General features: G+C 36.3%; 1 protein-coding gene across 2 annotated transcripts in view; it reads left to right on the top strand.

Moving 5' to 3' along the window:
- The window catches only part of LOC110111160 (enoyl-[acyl-carrier-protein] reductase [NADH] 1, chloroplastic), a 35,527-nt gene extending 18,111 nt beyond the window's left edge, over positions 1 to 17,416 (top strand). The window contains exons 3-14 of one of the 2 annotated variants that reach the window (XM_020842913.2): positions 15,075 to 15,184; positions 15,272 to 15,327; positions 15,443 to 15,527; positions 15,620 to 15,667; positions 15,853 to 15,927; positions 16,007 to 16,118; positions 16,229 to 16,280; positions 16,377 to 16,428; positions 16,529 to 16,586; positions 16,754 to 16,852; positions 16,958 to 17,121; positions 17,239 to 17,416. In XM_020842913.2, coding sequence (XP_020698572.1) covers positions 15,075 to 15,184; positions 15,272 to 15,327; positions 15,443 to 15,527; positions 15,620 to 15,667; positions 15,853 to 15,927; positions 16,007 to 16,118; positions 16,229 to 16,280; positions 16,377 to 16,428; positions 16,529 to 16,586; positions 16,754 to 16,852; positions 16,958 to 17,088 — 878 coding nt within the window. In that variant the 3' untranslated portion in view covers positions 17,089 to 17,121; positions 17,239 to 17,416. Of the gene's footprint in view, positions 1 to 15,074; positions 15,185 to 15,271; positions 15,328 to 15,442; positions 15,528 to 15,619; positions 15,668 to 15,852; positions 15,928 to 16,006; positions 16,119 to 16,228; positions 16,281 to 16,376; positions 16,429 to 16,528; positions 16,587 to 16,753; positions 16,853 to 16,957 lie in introns of both variants that reach the window. The other variant, XM_020842912.2, reaches the window with a different exon arrangement.
- The last annotated feature ends 1,229 nt before the right edge of the window (positions 17,417 to 18,645 follow it).

Genomic DNA, 18,645 nt, shown 5'->3' with positions numbered 1-18,645 from the left:
AAATTGCTTAAGGGCTCAACGAAATAGGAAAGAAATAATGCCAAACCTAGATGCAGAAAGGCAATGCCGTGTACAAGGATCGCATTAGTGGCCGTGCGATTACTATTATAGGCATAAGCAAGAACATAACACACTAGCTGAATTTTGATAGCTATAGTATTTTGGAATGAAAGACCCATCACAACAACTGTAGGAAACATTGGTGGAGTAATGGGAAGAAGTGGGTAATGACTAATGATAATAGGGAATAACGGCTGGAGTAATGAGAATTAGAGGCTTTCACATCAATCTACCTAGCTTAGAAAAATAAGCCCCACTAAATTATGCATTTGATAATCTTGAGTAAGCTTAGGCAAAGTTATTGTGCTTCCCATAGAGTAATCTGTTAGACCGGCTCTTGAGGAGCCGGCTGAACGGTCCCACCTGGTCCAGTTCGCGGAATAGACCCGCCTGATTTTGTGGGGTGGGGGTGGGGGGGAAGGTGTGGAGCCGAGCCCTCTTAATTATGATTTTATGGCTGCAATCACAACTGGAGTACGTAGGACATGTGGTATCTAAAGAGGGAGTGTTTGCTAACTAATCCAAGATTCAGACCATGGTGGATTGACCTCTTCCTACGAACTTAAGGGAGCTATGGGGGTTCTTGGGGCACACTGATTACTACAAGAAGTTTGTGAAGGGATACATCACCATAGCAAGACCACGGGCATAGCAGTTGAAGAAAGATAACTTTAAATGGGGGGAGGAAGTTACTCAAGCATTCCAGGAGCTAAAGACAACTATGACTAGTGTACATGTACTGGTACTCCCAGATTTAGGAGAGTTTGTGATGGAGATAGATGCCTCGGGTTATGGGTTAGGAGCAGTACTCATGCAAGACTAGTGACCTATTGCATCTTTCAGCCAAGTACTCACAGCTAGGGCAAGACTCAAATTAATATACGAACGAGAGTTGATGGTGATTGTCTTGGCAATTCAGAAGTGGTAACTCGATCTGTTGTGGAGACATTTTATAGTTAAGACAGACCAGATGAGTCTGAAGTATTTGTTGGAGCAGTGGATGGTCACGGAAGAGCATCAGAGATGGATATCCAAATTGTTTGGATACGACTTTGAGATATAATACCGACCAGTGTAGAGCCTAGCCCTCTTAATTATGGTTTTATGGCTGCAATCACAGCTGTAGTATCTAAAGAGGGAGTGTCTGCCTACCAGTCCAAGATTCAAACCATGGTGGATTGGCCTCTTCCTAAGAACTAAGGGAGCTATGGGGGTTCTTGAGCTCATCAATTACTATAAGAAGTTTGTGAAGAGATACAACACCATAGCAAGACCACTGACTTAGCAGTTGAAGAAAGATAACTTTAAGTGGGGAGAGGAAGTGACTCTAGCATTTCAGGAGCTAAAGACAACTATGACTAATGTACATGTACTGGCGCTCCCAGATTTTAGGAGACCATTTGTGGTGGAGATAGATGCCTCGGGTTATGGGTTAGGAGCAGTACTCATGCAAGACTAGTGACCTATTGCATATTTCAGCCTAGTACACAGCTAGGGCAAGGCTCAAATTAGTATATGAACGAGAGTTGATGGCGATTGTCTTTGCAATTCAGAAATTGTGAGTCTATCTGTTGGGGAGACATTTTATAGTCAGGTCAGATCAGATGAGTCTGAAGTATTTGTTGGAGCAGTGGATGGTCATGGAGGAGCATCAAAGATGGCTATCCAAATTGCTTGGACACGACTTTGAGATACAATACCGACCAGTGTGGAGCCTAGCCCTCTTAATTATTGTTTTATAGATGCAATCATAGCTGGAGTATCTAGGAACTGTGGTATGTAAAGAGGGAGTGTTTGCCGACTAGTCCAAGATTCAGACCATCGTGGACTGGCCTCTTCCTAAGAACTTAAGGGAGCTATGGGGGTTCTTGAGGCTCATCGGTTATTACAAGAAGTTTGTGAAGTGATACAACACCATAGCAAAACCAATGACATAGCAGTTGAAGAAAGATAACTTTAATTGGGGGTAGGAAGTGACTCAAGCATTCCAGGAGCTAAAGACAGCTATGACTAGTGTACATGTACTAGCGCTCCTAGATTTTAGGAGACCATTTGTTGTGGAGACAGGTGCCTCGGGTTATGGGTTAGGAGCAATACTCATACAAGACGAGTGATCTATTGCATATTTCAGCCAAGTACTCATAGCTACGGCAAGGCACAAATTAGTATACGAACGAAAATTGATGGCGATTGTCTTGGCAATTTAGAAGTGGTGACTCTATCTTTTAGGGAGACATTTTATTGTCAAGACAGACCAATGAGTTTGAAGTATTTGTTGGAGAAGTGGATGGTCATGGAGGAGCATCAGAGATGGATATCCAAATTTCTTGGATACGACTTTGAGATACAATACCGACCAGTGTGGAGCCTAGCCCTCTTAATTATGGTTTTATGGTTGCAATCACAGCTGGAGTATCTAGGAAATGTGGTATCTAAAGAGGGAGTGTCTGCCGACCAGTCCAAGATTCAGACCATGGTGGACTGGCCTCTTATTAAGAACTTAAGGGAGCTATGAGGGTTCTTGGGGCTCATCGGTTACTATAAGTTTGTGAAGGGATACAACACCATAGCAAGACCATTGACAGAGTAGTTGAATAAAGATAACTTCAAGTGGGTGAGGATGTGACTCAAGCATTCCAGGAGTTAAAGATAGCTATGACTAGTGTACCTGTACTAGCACTCCCAAATTTTTGGAAACCATTTGTGGTGGAGATAGATGCGTTGGGTTATGGGTTAGGAGCAGTACTCTTGCAAGACCAGTGGCCTATTACATATTTCATCCAATGATTCATAGTCAGGGCAAGACTCAAATCAGTATACAAACGAGTGTTGATGGCGATTGTTTTGGAAATTCAGAAGTTGCGACTTTATCTGTTGGGGAGATATTTTATTGTTAGGACAAACCAGATTCTGAAGTATTTGTTGGAGCAGTGGATGGTCACAGAGGAGCATCAGAGATAGCTATCCAATTTGCTTGGATATGACTTTGAGATATAGTACCAACCGAGCTTAGAAAATATAGCAGCAGACGCCTTGGTTAGGATGGTCGAGGAGCAATAATTGGCAGCCTTATAAGTACCAATGATCTTAGACTGGGAAACATTGAGGAGGGAGAGCGAGCATGATGATGGGTTGATGAAGATTAGAAAAGAGTTGCTGAAGGACCCGGATAATCACAGCGGTTTTACTCTTAAGGGGGACCAAGTACTCTACCAAGAGAAGTTTGTACTCCCATGTTCCTCAAGTTACATTTCCAAGCTAATGCAGGAATTTTATGGTATTGTGATAGGGGGACATTTAGGAGTCCAAAATACATACAACCAACTATCCACTAAGCTATATTGGGTGGGAATGCAATGGGATGTGGAAGAAATGGTGGCGAGGTTTGATGTGTGTCAAAGACATAAAAACCTTACTAAATTTGCTCTTACGCTTGCATAAATTAGCCATCTCAATGTTCCAATAAAAGATGAAAACAATGGGGCGAGAGATCCGCCTCGAGTCCTATCACTTCTATTTATATCCAAAGAAATGAAAACACAAGATTCAAGGATATCTTAAATCAAAATTAATGTTAGAAGATATCACCTCCCCCCTCCATTATTATGGAATCTGAGCGGCCATATCGCGCTCATTCCTAGTAGCCGTTCTCTATACCCGAGGTGTGATCGCGTCACCATTCCATTTAAGGCAAAACAATGCTAAGAAATTGCAAAATTTTATTCATACACTGGTCGACACGTCTTAACCCATTAACATATACAAAAAGAAAACTTTTTTGTCCATTCAACAACCATACATGATATGCTCTAGTACGAGATACTTTTCCAAATTTGATCCATTCCGTGCATTTGATCAAGGTATTCTACAATGTATTGAGCGCCTCGATGAGAGCTCTCTTGTTTGCTCTGCCCAAGCAATGCCAAAACTAATCCTCTAGCGAGTCCACATGATTTCGTATGATCTCTAATTCCTCTCGCACATAGGCGACTTCTAGATATGTTTGGGCCGAGCAAAAGGAAGACGCACTCCACTCTCGGACAGCTCGTATGAGAGACTTGCTCAAGAGTTGGATGGAGTTTGAAACAGGAGCATAGTGGATCAGACCGGTCACTTTCCCCATGGTAGGCCGACCCTAGAAATTCCTTTACTTGTTAGACAATTCTTTATCTTTCTAAGCCAGAATGAAGACATTCCTACTTGAAGCTCTCAGGAGTTACCAAGATAGCCTCCCTCTCTCAAAGATCTCTCTTCATCAGCCACCAAAAGTCCTCTCCAGATGCTACTCGCCTGAAGAGGTTGAAAAATTTTAAACCGAAAGATAATTTCGATAAAGATTTGGCAAAATAATTTATTGAAAATATATTTGATGCTCATGTAGCGCCGACTAAGATAAATGGAGAATGATGATGATAAAAATGATTTCATTAACCAAATTTACTTTAAATGTGATCATAATGCTACAGTCCTCTTAAACTTACCTAAGTATTTTGATTTAAGAAGGGAATAACTATTGAATTGGTCCTCGTTTCTCAACTTTTCTAATTTAGCTGTTTCTTTAGTTGTTTTTTTAATGACTACTTAATAATACCATATTGCACTAGTAATATGCAATCATATTGTATTTTGTAGTTCATTTCTTTCAATAACATGTTTATAATTTTGTATGAAAATACCCATTTTGTAGAGAGAAACTTCACAAAATTTTAGAGCAAGGCCAATATATTTTTATTATACAGGAAAAGCTTGAAGTATAAGGAATCTTTGATAATTTTTAAACTTGGATAAACTTCTTCATATAATCCGGGCTTAATAATTTGTGTTATTTAATTCTTTGTATGGAAACTGAATTATGTCTGCATTTCAATCCAGTCTAGATTTTTAGAGATCTCAAAGCATGATTTCATAGCTTTTATTCAACTCCCTATCTTTGATTTATATCAGATAAAACTAGATGTAAGATTAATATGTAAGATTAGTATATTAATAATTCGTTAAACTACCTCTCGCTCGCTCAGCCCGCTCTGCTAGGGCTTTGCCCTAGCTCTCTCCGGCGTCTTCTTTTGGCTGGGATAACTTGTCGTGGTGTCGCCGAATTCCTCCGTTCCTTCAGGGAAGTATTCCTCCCTCTCTAGTTGTGCTCTGAACCTAGATTTTTTTTGTTTGGTCTTTGGATTTTTTCGGTATTTGCCGGCATGCCTCCGAAGCTCTGCGACCCTGATTTTTTAGAGGGTTCTTCTTCCTCTCGTTCGTTTTTAGATGTTCTTGCGGGCTCGTCTTTTGTCCCTAATTTTCCAGAGCTTGGGGTTTCCTTTTTTCGTAGTTTACCTTCTCTTTGGATTTCGAAACAAGAAATTTCTGCTTTAGCTGCTTCTTTCCAGTTTTCTTTAGTCAGTTTTTTCCCCTCTAAGCGGCCTTCTTTGGATTCTATCCGACGATTTTTCTTTAATCTGAAATTGAATGGGGAATTTTCGATAAATTTGCTGGACCCGACGCATATCCTCATCAAGCTCAAAAACGATCTTGACTATTGTCGAGTTTTGTTCCATGGATCATACTTAGTTTATAATTGTTACATGAAGCTTACCAAGTGGTCGCCTCTTGTGGATATCGGAGTCGAGTCGCCGATTGTCCCCATTTGGGTTTCTTTCCCTCAACTGCGCCCCCATCTCTTCTCTTCCCGGATTCTTCACGGCTTAGGTTTGATCTTTGGTAAACCTCTTAAAATTGATACCACTACCTCTATTGGTTCCAGGCCGTCCCTAGCTCGTGTCTTGGTAGAGTTGGATGTTACTAAATCCTATCCCGATAAGGTCTGGTTAGGTCTTGAAAAGTTTGGATATGTTCAGCAAGTGGTTTTAGAGGATTTTCCCCCTTTTTGTTCTTCTTGCAAGAAATTTGGGTATTCTCCTAGTAATTGTCGTCCTGTGGCTGATATTTCGGTTCCGTGTAAGGTTTCTCAAAAGGATTTGGTTAATCCAGAACCAGTTATTTCTTCTTCTCTCTCTGAGGATGTCCAATTTATTTCTGTTAAATCCTCTTGCTCTGCTTCTGCTCTATGTGTGCTGCTTGTGGCACATTTGACTAATGTGGATCCTGTTTTGCCTGTTATGGAGGATGTTGGTATTGTGCAAGTGGCTGTTTCTTTAGATAATCCAATTGTGAATGTTGAGTCTGGGGAAAATCTGGTTGCTTTCTACGACAATGTCCCTTTACCTGTGGTCGGTTTGGGCTCTATTAATGAGGGTGCTGCTGTTTCTACTTTTGTTGTTTCTGAGGGTGGGGTTTTGCCTGCTGTTCAGGGTTCTCGGGATTATGCTAGTGAAGGTGGTTGTTTGGGTTGTGTTGTTAATTCCTGTCCTGTTTTATCCATTTTGGGTTTTGTGTCTGCCACGTCCTGTTTCCCTAGCTATGCTGGGCCTAATGCAGCTGTGGAGTTCTCAAATTCGTCTCGCAACAATATTGCACTTTGTCCTGACCGAGTAGATGAGTCTGGTGTTGGCTTGGTGAATGTAGGTTCTGCCCGTGTTGATGTTTCCCCTATTATGCCTATTGCCCAAGTTTTTGACCGTATTATTGAGGTCTCGGTTAATTTGTTATCTCCTAAGGCTTTGGTTGATCATGTGGGTGCCAATTCGGGGGAGGCTGTTAGGTTGCAACTTGATTGGCTTCAATGCTCGTCTGAGTCCTCTGCGGAGGCTAGTGGGGAGGATGAACCTGTTGTTAAGTTTGCTTTGCATAAGGACCGTCCTGTTGTATCTGTTGCCTCTCGTGGTAGGGGTAAACGCGGTCAGAAATAATTGTGTGTGGTGGCTGCTGCGTTATCCCCTATTCTGCGGATTTTTGTTGCCTTTTCTAGTTATGTCTTATGTTGGCTTGCAGACTTGCTAGCGGTTTCTGGGCAATAATGTGGCTCGGGCTCATCGTTCCAATCCGTGGCTAGTTGGCAACCTTAGGTTGTGATTCTTCTTACCGGTGATGGAGGTTGGTTGGCTTTTGGTGGTATTTTGCTCTTTCACTCCTCTGGATGGTCCGTGCCCGGATTTGGAGTGGTTCGTAGTCTGTGCCTATGCTGAGCATGACATCCGTCGTGCCTTCTTCTCCTTGTTTCAGTGTCCCCTTTGTTTCGTTTTTCTTGTTTTGGCTGCCTCGAGTTTGTGGCTTGCCTGTTTTTGCCTTTGTAACTTTGTATCTTTTTTGAATAAAATTTAGTTTAAAAAAAAATCAGATAAAACTAGATGTCCTGAATGTGGATATTTAAAATCCTGAATCCGTTGCATTTATTGGGTATTTGCATGATCATTTGCCAAAAATTGCATTTGAATGAACCTTTATTTTCCTACCAGTAAAAGGTATGCATCTAAGTGCCTCATTCCCTTGAAAGAACATTCTTACATTACTGTGGTCTCCACTTAATTGGCTATTCAACTTCTTTATAACTTGGTAAAGACTGTTCCATTGCTCGTACAGCTAACTGTAGTCTTTGCAGTAGCATAATTTGAACGATCAACTTATTTTTCTTTTACTAACACTAAACAAAACCCTGTTTAAGCACATTGTTCTGCTTAACCTTTATAAAAGAACAAGGTAGGCACAACACAAGGACTCATGTTTTTCCTTAAATAAATCCTTTTTTAGTAACTATTAACCTATTTATTAAAAAAAAAACTATTAACCTATTTATTAAGTTTAGCGTGTCCTGTTATATTCATCCTTTAACGAGATAAATTAATCAATGATGATCTATGACCTAAATTGATGACATCTTGTTTGTCCAAAGCGGTGTGATTCATTAGGAGTTCATATGAATAAATATCTATAAAAACACCCAATTGTTGATTAATGTCATTAGAAAAAGGTAGAACTTTAGGTACCATATTATTCAACTCCACTACTAAGGCATATATCACACCCTCTTGCTTATTCTCTTTTTCATATGCATGTATTCATTTTTTCATATGCATGTTTATTCAGAATATTCAAAGATTTTTTTAACTTCATTGAGACCATTAGATTATGCGTTTGATTCATATTTACCCTAAGGTTTCATTGGTTTTAAAACTACATTTCTCTCATTAGTCGTGAAAGTGTGTGTATTAATCTTTCAAAATGTGTAACATTTAAATCATACTATCACGGTATAAGCAAAAAAAAAAGGCAACATACTTGGAGAACACATCACACATGATTCTAGTGTGTAGGCGACTAACTAAATTGAAACTATATGTTTTTGAAACATATATTTAGTATTAGTTTTATTTACCCAAGCTACATAATATGGTTGTGGATGTGGTTTAAGTTTTAAATGTTGATTATTTTTAGTGGATTTAGATTCGACATATGCACAAAACTCACTATCAATTATGAGCTTGCACAACTTCTCACCTTTGAAAAAGGTTTGAAAATTGCAATTTTCTTCCCATCATATTTAACCTTAAGAGTATCTATGATGCATTGCATGGCATGCAAAGAATTTTTGCTAAAATATCTCACTTCAATTTTCATATTTCTAGTTATTTCATATTTTTTTTAAAATGTTGGCATCTATGATTTCTGTAAGTATTTTATTAAATAACCTTAATTGCCCATCCATAGTTTTTTTTGTCTCTCACCAATATTAACATCCAATTGAATTGGCTCATCATTATGATTAGAATCTCCTTACATGTTAATGTATATGAATTTGATTAATTTCTAGTGTATCATTTTGTGCTTTAACCATGCTAACGCCATCATATTAGTTGATTTTATTTGTTCCATGGTTCAGCCAATTGATTTCTAAGTTTTTAAAATTCCATCTCTTTCACTATCGATGTAGTTAACTTGATAATTATCTCTGCTTCTAAATGACATTATGACGCAATACGAGCTGTTGATAATAATTTGATGTTGTATGACTCAGGAAAAGTGTTTTCCATTGCAATTAATATGATGAGTAGCATGACATCATACAAAAAAATTTGACAATTCACATATTACAAGTCATCAATTAATTAAACAAACTATTTTCTTTAAATATAAACAAGAAACACTATAATTAAAATCCAAATGATAGTGAAATGAGTAAAATGATATGGCATATTTAGTTATGAATTAGCAACACTAAATGAGCAAAAATAGTTTGTTTTCACAAATTAGTTGCAGGATAATTAAAGGTTAGGGTTTCCTAATACAACTAATCTGATGCATAGTATGGCTTGATAAAAAGAAAATTGAGGATTTACATATCACAAGCCACTAATCAATGAAACAACTTACTTTCCTTAACTACAAATAATCAGCACTTTAATTGAAATCCAAATAATAAGAAAATGATCAAAATTTAGTGAGAAATTAGTTGGACATAAAATCAATGAGCAATGTGAATTTGATTTTCTCAAATTAGATTTTGACATATCAAATTTTGATTAAAATTAAGAGCACTAAATAAGTCAATATCAAATTATATAAATGAAATAAAATATGGAGCAAAAATATTAATAACAACAATGTTAAGATTAATCCCACTACATGGGATTGACTACATGAATCCTTCTTCTCCATTGTGTTATATTAAGAGTCAAGTTCTCATTCAAATCTATTAGAAAAAAGTCATTTCTAATACTCTTTTTTCAGTTCATCGGAATACCGATGTTTTATATGACCAAACTATCTAATGCGACTCTTTATATTCTTATATGCCATTGGAGCTACTCCAACCTTTTCATGTATATACTCGTTTCACATTTTATCTCTACGAGTAAAGCTACTTATCCACTTGAGTATCCTCATATTTGCAAACTTAACTTAATCTTATGCTTCTCTTTTAACGGCTAACATTTTGTGCAATAAGGCATTGCAGGTCTCATCACATTCTTATAGAATTTTCCCTTGAAGTGTGAGGAATACTTTTCTATCACACAATAGGCTCGATGCATTACTTCACTTCAACCATCCAACTTGAATTCTTCTAATAATATATCCATCTATTTCACCATCACTTTGAACAATATCCCCGAATATCTAGAACATGTACTCGTTTTAATGACTTGTTCACCCAAAGTCACGATCTTCTCATTAGTTCTAATACTATTAAAATTACAATCCATAAATTCGGTTTAGATCTACTCAAACAAAAACCCTTAAATTCTAAGGTTGACATCTATAATTCAAGTTTCCTGCAACTCCCTTTTGTCTTATCAAAAAGAAGAATATCATCAACTAAAAGCATACACTAGGGTACATCCTCTTATAAATGTTTAGTAAGAATATCCATGATTAAAGCAAAAAGATATTGCCTTAATTAACGCGTAGGCCTGTTGGTGGGTTTTAACTAGAAAAAAGATAGCCTTAATGTTGATCTTTGATGGAATCCAACTGAAATAGAAAACAAAAATGGTCAAACCACCTTGTTTTTGAACATAAATAATAGCTTAGATATATATATATATATATATATATATAAGCATTATTAATTCCTTTCTTTTCTAGAACTCGTTAGAACACTTCTCTCGGAACATTATCATATGCTTTCTCTAAATCAGTAAATATCATATGTAGATGATTAAGGTGATGATTTCATCAGAATTAGGCAAAAGAACCTTTACCATGCTTAAAGGAATCATATATCGAACTTGCACTAACAAGAATGAATTTATTCAATGCTAAAAGTTATAAATTATGTTATAACAACCATTTATAGACTCATTGTTAAGCTAGTTGATATGAATGGCATAATATTAACTCTATTTAAATTTTTATTAATGCCAAAAAGATAAGAATAAATTTCATATTTGATTCAGATCCAAATTCCTCTCAATTATAGTTCTAATCAAATCAAATAAAATACTGTCAACTCTAAACTTTTATCCTACTCTAATTGAAGATGCATACAAAACAAACCAAACCATAGATGTGGAAATCACACGCATATCAAGGTTGTGAAAGTTAGACTGGACATCGAATTGAAAAAATGAGAGGTTCAATGGTTCGACCGGGGGTTGAAATGGGAGTTGAACCTTCATTATTTAAAAAATAATTAAAAATTATTTAAAAAATAATTAAAAATTATTTAAAAAATAATTAAAAATTATTTAAAAATATATAAAGTATATGTTTTAAATTAGAAATTTCAAGTTTTAACTAAGTTATTTAGTCCCACATCACTTACGAGTTTTGTTTTGTTTTGTTTATATAGATTTTTTTGTTGTCATGGGTTTAGAGCTCACATGGAATGATGGGACCATGTGGGCATGTTGTGTTGGTGATTAAATTGTAAATAATTATTATAAAATTTTAGACTTATTATTAAATTTAAATTTGTTATATTTAAATTAGAGATCAATTGAACTGGCCAGTTCTTATAAATCGGGACTTGTTCAACGGTTGGCTGGTTGAACCGATTGTTCAAATCGGTTCACACCGATTTGATACTGGGCCTATTTTTAAGGAGGGTTGGACCGGCCATATATGACCGATTCATGGTTGAACTGATCGAACCAGCCTGTTCGGTGCCATTTTCAAAACCATGACACATACAATTAATCATACAAAAATTGCTAACCAACAACCTGTAGGAATAACAACCCACAACTTCATCTGCAAGAAATGTCAACCATTCAAACATCCACTGTTAGACTAATAAGCCAAGAGAAAAAACCAATAATCACAACCCCAAAGCCTGAATCCAAATCAGGCTAATATTCACTTTCCCATGCACAACATCTTGAAAATTACCACACCAACTACATTCACATATGAGAATATGCCACTTGAGGAAATTAACCCAAGTACCATCAAAACTGAAGTCATGCTAAACTATAAGAACTAACTGATAGCAATCAATTAGCTTATAAGAAAAATATGCTAGTTTTGAATATAGCTAAATTGATTTGTACACAAGTGCACGTGCCATACAAGTAATAAAAAAGTGAGTTAATGTCGATCTCACGAGGACTATTATCCTAGTATTGTTTATATGAATGAAAAGATTTATCCTACCAATCCGAATGAAAAAAAAAAAATTCTAAAGTTCCTACTATAGGTGCTGAAGTGAAAAGTTCAATACAAGGTTTAAAATTGCGTAAATAAGCCTCGAGGCATTTTTCGCCTGTGAGGCGAGGCGTAAGCCTCGAGTCGGTGTGAGACGTAAGCCTCACAGACGAAGAATTGTGTAAATGAGAATTAAAGTATTCTAGCAGGTAAATAACAGTAAGAGTCTATCATACAATAAAAATATCTAAATGAGAAGTGAAATTAGTGGAAAACAATAAAATAGATGCAATATATGCATCTCATAGCATAATTCAAAGTAAAAAACCACAAATATAAGTCTATAAACTCCCAAAGTACAAATAAGAAAGAACATATCAAATCCAATCATGTCCCACAATGTTTCACCGATATGGATACGACGACACGGATACGACACGATATGGATACGTGACACGTCAATTCTTAAAAATACATGATACGGATACGGTGCGGATACGACATTATAATATATAAATCATACATAAAAATTAAGAAAGTAGTCAAAGGGTAATATTTGAAATGACAAAAAAAATTGAAAGCAACATTATTTGTAGCATTGTATCTTATAATATCAAAATAAAAATTGAAATGAAAAAATACTATGTTGCGACTATGTCGGGGGTCCAAGGGGCGTTGCCCTCTGACGGGCGTTTTCAGGGGCAGCTCCTCCGGAACAAATTTTTATTGTAAGAGTTGTTTTAAAACTTTCTCTACCTTCTCGGTACTGCTCGGGATCGTGCAGGAGAGCTGTCGTCTGCGGGAGTGCTTTGTTCGGTTCGGGTTGGACCGGTAGAAGGAAAAAGATAAGAGGTTTTTTATTATAACTGAGTGGAACCCTATCATGAGGCGCACGCCTCAGCCAAAATTGCGCAATAGCGTCATTGAGGCGCACCTCAATCTCCTTGAGGCGTAAGCCTCATCAAACACCAAAATTGCTTAGACAATGAGGCTATTTTGGTCCGAATTGCACAGAGGCGCGCCTCTTATTGCGCAATTTTAAACTATGGTTCAACAAATGAAAGTGTTATGAATCTATGATGGTGAGGAAATGCAATTCTGCTTAAGTTTAACTCCCCTAATATGTGCTGTGAATCAGAGCAATAACACTCTTAGATCTCTGTCTGAGCTTGTAAGAGTTTCAAGTAATGTTTTCACTTTACTACAATTATTATATCACATTTGAAATCAAAACCCTAGCCATCATATATCTATACATGGTAGTGTTTCGTGTCAATTCTCCCATTTGTTCATCTATTCCTTCGTCAAGACAATAATTCACAGTAGGTTTTAAGTTAGAGCATGGTCGATGCAATAACTAAATTAAGATAAAGAGAATTGAAAACAATATTGAACTTTGCAAGCACTAGAGTTTACTTAAAGTAAATCATGCTTTCTCACATATCACAAGTTCAGAACAAGTAAATTAGCCAGCCATTGATAGAAAAATAAAATAAATAGTTTCCATTAAACAATAAAAACAAAATATAAAAGATGAGTTTGTAAGATGTCACCCAAAAGCATCTTTACAATTGATTACAAATACTTTTTTCTCTCCAAATGGTTTTCCCTTAAGCACTCCCACTCTTACACTCTCCACTGACTCTCACATTGTTTTGCACAATAAAAAAATAGCTAGCGCTAAAGAATTTGACCAAAAAACTATTTATATTTAACACGATAACTAACACTAGCATCGTAGTGCTGCAAAGTGTTGCGCTGTGGCTTTGCTGAAGTAAACTAGCACTGCGGTGCCATTGGATTTCTCCGTTGCGGCACCGGGTATGAATCGACATGTCGTTTTACTAGGTAATAATCATCTCAACAGTTGCGCCGCGGTGTTAGGGTGATTTGGTTGGTGTTGTAGCGCTGACCAACGCTACGTCTTTGATCTCTCCTTGGCGCTACCAGCGCCTAAATAGTGTTGCGGTGTTCCATGGGGCGATGCTGAGGCACTAAATTAGTTTGCAAAATTCCAGAGGTCAGGACGCCACGACGTTCTTCTTCGGTGCTGTGATGCTTGATGATGTGGCGTTGCGGTGCTGAATTAATTGCCAAATTCTAGAGGTTGGAGTGTCGTAGCATTCTTCTCCGATGTTGAGAGCGCTGTTATGCTTGATGATGTGGTGCCGCATCGCTGTTGTCTTTTTCTAAAATTTAAGACATTTTCCTGGAATTTCCTGCACAAAAACGAACAAAAGAGGGATTTTCACAGTAAAATAAATACTTAAATAGTATCAACAATTTCTAGTAACACTAACTTGTAGCTAGAAATTAAAATACAAACCTCTCCAGGCCATCATGATTGGCATGTTCTTAATTTTATAAATAAGATGAGAAAATAAACTGATTAGTTAAAAAAAGTAAATAAACTATTGACAAATCATTTCTTGATAGAATATTTTTTACTATAATCATCATAAAGATTTTCAACCATTTTTATTAAAAAAATGTACAGTGATGTGAGAGATATTGCAATAGTTCTATAAAAATGCATTAAGGTATTTTTTTAATGAACCTGTGGAGAATCTCCCTTGTGTGATTTTGTCGGGTGTTTGACTTCAGAGATTTGGGGCTTCTCTTTTTGTGGTTAAATTGGTTGTTTTTTAATTTGGTGAAAAGTATTTTCTTATGCCTTATTTTATTTCTACACTTGTGTGATTTCCTTGTAGTGAATTATTTACTGTGAATTAGATTCTCTCCTCTCTTGTGAATGTAAACTTCTTGTTGTATTAAAACTACATAAATCTTAATGCATATTTGTGGTACTTGATTTCTTTATTATTATTTCATGCACTCGAATTTCTTTTGGTAGGCATTTCCTCATAAAAAATTATATTCTTTTCTAAAATAAATCTTTCAGATTTCAGGTCTTGTGATATGAAACATTTGACTTTTAAATTAGTTTGTTCTTAATTCTTGTTGCATTATTTTATCATTCTATGAACACAGCTAAATCTTTGCAGTATGGACATTTTTATCTTCTGCATTATCTTGTTCATTAGGTAAAAGGGCATTTATTGCGGGAGTAGCTGATGACAATGGATATGGATGGGCTATTGCCAAGGCTCTTGCTGCAGCAGGCGCAGAGATTCTTATTGGAACATGGGTGCCTGTATGTTTTCTTCACTTCATCGCCATCTTTGATGTTGTAGATACATGTCTTTTCAGCTATATCTCATGAAAGGCTTATCCTGTGTAGGCATTAAACATATTTGAAACTAGCTTAAGACGTGGAAAGTTTGATGATTCCAGACGGTATTTTTGATAGCAGAAAAGCCATTATCTTTTTATCCTCCTTTACAAGGATGTAGGGTCTCTCAGCAAGATGACGCCTACTTTGTGTTGTATAATACTTAATGCTATGTTGCAGGCTTCCAAATGGCTCGCTTTTGGAGATTGCTAAGGTTTATCCCCTCGATGCTGTGTTTGATAGTCTTGAGGATGTTCCTGATTATGTAATATACACATATTGCTTTTGTTATTACATTTTTGTCCTCTTTTCTTGGTAGATCAATATTGATTGACTAATGAGCTGTTTTGTATATAGATTAAATCGAACAAGCGTTATTCAGGTTCTTCAAATTGGACTGTGACGGTCAGCACCGAAACCTTGTGACGTTCTTCACATCAGTGCATAAATTACTTTATAATTTTGCATGAGATATGTGTGATTACTGTTCTGACCTCTTAAGTTGATAATTTTCAATCTCTGCATTATTGAGAAATTACAGCTTGCTTAGTTTTATGTCAATTTTCATTGCATTTTTCCTTTTGAATTAGGAAGTAGCTGAATCCATAAAGAATGATTTTGGAAGTATAGACATTCTTGTGCATTCCCTTGCTAATGGGCCGGAGGTATGTTGCTTTCTACTCTATATTTCATAGTTTCTCTCCCTTCAACTTTCAATTGTACAACAGCACCTTATTTTTTCAGGTGACAAAGCCTCTATTGGAGACCTCCAGAAAGGGGTACCTTGCAGCTTTATCTGCATCCAGCTACTCCTTTATATCTTTACTTCAGCATTTCCTTCCCATAATAAATCCAGGTACTCTAGTGGTAAATTCTTTGAAGTTTCTTTCAGGGTTTTCTTTTTTGACTCTTAAGTTTTGAGAATTACTGCAAATGCTATAGAGCCAAATAACTTGTTTGCTGCAGGGGGTGCGACAATCTCAATCACTTACGTTGCTTCTGAGAGAATCATTCCAGGGTAATATCCACTATTCATTTTGACTTTTCCCATAACATAAAGAAGTAGTTAATGCAATGTAATAACAGTGGTAAGCTTTTATGTTTGCACTTGCAGATATGGTGGAGGTATGAGTTCTGCAAAAGCAGCACTTGAGAGTGATACGAGAGTAAGCAATCCATATAGTTCACGATCCATTCTTTCTTTGTTTTGCAATATTCATTATGCCGGTTCATTCATAGTACTAAGCTGATAGCTTCTTGATGAAGGTACTAGCTTTTGAAGCAGGAAGGAAAAAGCAAATTAGAGTCAATGCAATCTCTGCTGGTATGTGTTGCCAATCACTCCTCTCCCAGCTATGAAATATCAAATGCATATTCAAAACAGAAATTTCAGCACAAAATTGCCTATATCTAAGTTTCTACTATAAAAAACCTTCTGTGGAATTCTGTATATAATATTTTTCATTTTTTCCACTTTACTCAAATTATCAGGGCCACTGGGAAGCCGTGCTGCGAAAGCCATTGGATTCATTGAGAAGATGATAGAGTATTCATATGTTAATGCGCCATTGCAGAAAGAATTGTCAGCCGGTAAACATCCAAAGATCAAAGAGAAAAACTTAAATTTGTGGTTTCCCTCCTAATAGTTATTATATTGTTGCTTATTTTACTTTTTTGAAAAAAATTGCTGTACAGATGAAGTTGGTGCCGTTGCGGCTTTCTTGGTATCCCCGTTAGCTTCAGCTATCACTGGTTCTGTAGTTTATGTCGACAATGGATTAAATACAATGGGTTTGGCATGTGATAGTCCATCTCTCTCAGTATAAGAGATAGAGGAAAAGCATCAAATGATTTGATTTGCAAGGATTCCCGTCTTTTGTAATCTCTTGCGGCATTGCACTGAATAATAATAGAGTAAGTTAAGTAGTTTTCAGAGGATCTAGCTGTATTGATGAATTATAAATGGTTCTTTTCAGGTGGTCTACCAAGTGAGAAAATACATTTGTTGAACCAATTTGTCAGATATTTATGTTAAAACATGGGACATGATTGTAATTCTATATTTTATATTGCTACTTAAACAGAACTAACGAATACATCATTATCAGGGTGTTATCAGTCCTTAAAAAATATATTTTGCACTTCATTTGGTCAGTTTATTGTCCAAAATTTTAGTAATAGTAAAAAAGATGGATTTTTTTTTTGGGTTATGTTTCATCCTGATCAAGAAAATATAGCAGTAACTCTTATTGCCTCTTCTATATAACCTCTTTTCTTTTCCAATGTCAATGTCAAGCTCCAACTATGATACTTTTTCTCCCACCTGTTATTCTGTGTGGTCACCGGACGGTTTGGAGATGAATTAGGATGCGTCACGTCATTTAGTACATAGAAAAAGATGACGTGACATGTTCTAATTAGCATCCGGATGACGTCCGGTGACCACATAGAATAATTTCTCCACCCGTATACAAAATCCTGATATCTTCAGTCGAGCTGCCTTTCACCCTTTGAAAAGAGATTGAATCTCTGATGGGGGCCCTATTGAAGGAATTTTGCTGTCCCAGCGACATTCCTAACCCCTCTAAATTTTTTTATGTTACATAATTATGTACCTGTAATATTTTTATCTTGGAATGTTAGCGGTTTTCCGCGAATGCCCGATGGACTGCAAGTGGTTGTTGAGATTCAAACATTTTGATTACGTTTGTCTTCTTGAAATCATGATTCATGCATTTGATTTTTTGGACTTATAATGAGATATTTCATTATTCTTTTTAATGATTCTGGTGGAAGGATGCAGATTAAAGCTTCGTTTGAGACAACGTTTTTACTGCTTCTTAAAGTAGATTTCTAATTCAAAAATTTTAATTTTTAAACTAGAAAGTAGTTTTTAAAAGAAATTAAGAAAGCCGATGTTTCATTTGGAGTGATTTCTTACTGTTTTTAAAGAAGTAATTTTTTAGTATAAAAATTAAAATTTTGATGATATTTATGCTAAAAGGTTGATTTAAGAAACATAAAGAAAATCATGTGAAATGAAGCCTAATAAATATGATCATAGGAGAATCTCTTCTTTTCTTATAATCAATGGGAACATGTCCTCTCAATCCTATCACATCGTTTCATATTACTGTAGAAGATTATAATTCCACATTTGGAAGGAAGTCTCTTTGGCAAGTTTTCTTTGGATATTATTATTAATTTGAACGAGCATTGGATGGTTTTGGGATATTATAACTGTGCCGGATTCTAAAATTTGCTCTTAGCAAGTGATGGAATTTAATGATTGCATTTATTAGACCGGCTTAAAAGATATTCACTGCTCTGGTCTCTCTTATTCTTAGTGCAACAATCAAGTAAACAACCCCATCACGGCAAAG

The sequence above is a fragment of the Dendrobium catenatum genome, unplaced genomic scaffold, assembly GCF_001605985.2.
Source record: "Dendrobium catenatum unplaced genomic scaffold, ASM160598v2 fragScaff_scaffold_621, whole genome shotgun sequence".
Lineage (NCBI taxonomy): Eukaryota > Viridiplantae > Streptophyta > Magnoliopsida > Asparagales > Orchidaceae > Dendrobium > Dendrobium catenatum.
Note: the sequence above shows the minus strand (reverse complement) of the source record. Positions and strands in the feature narration are given on the sequence as shown.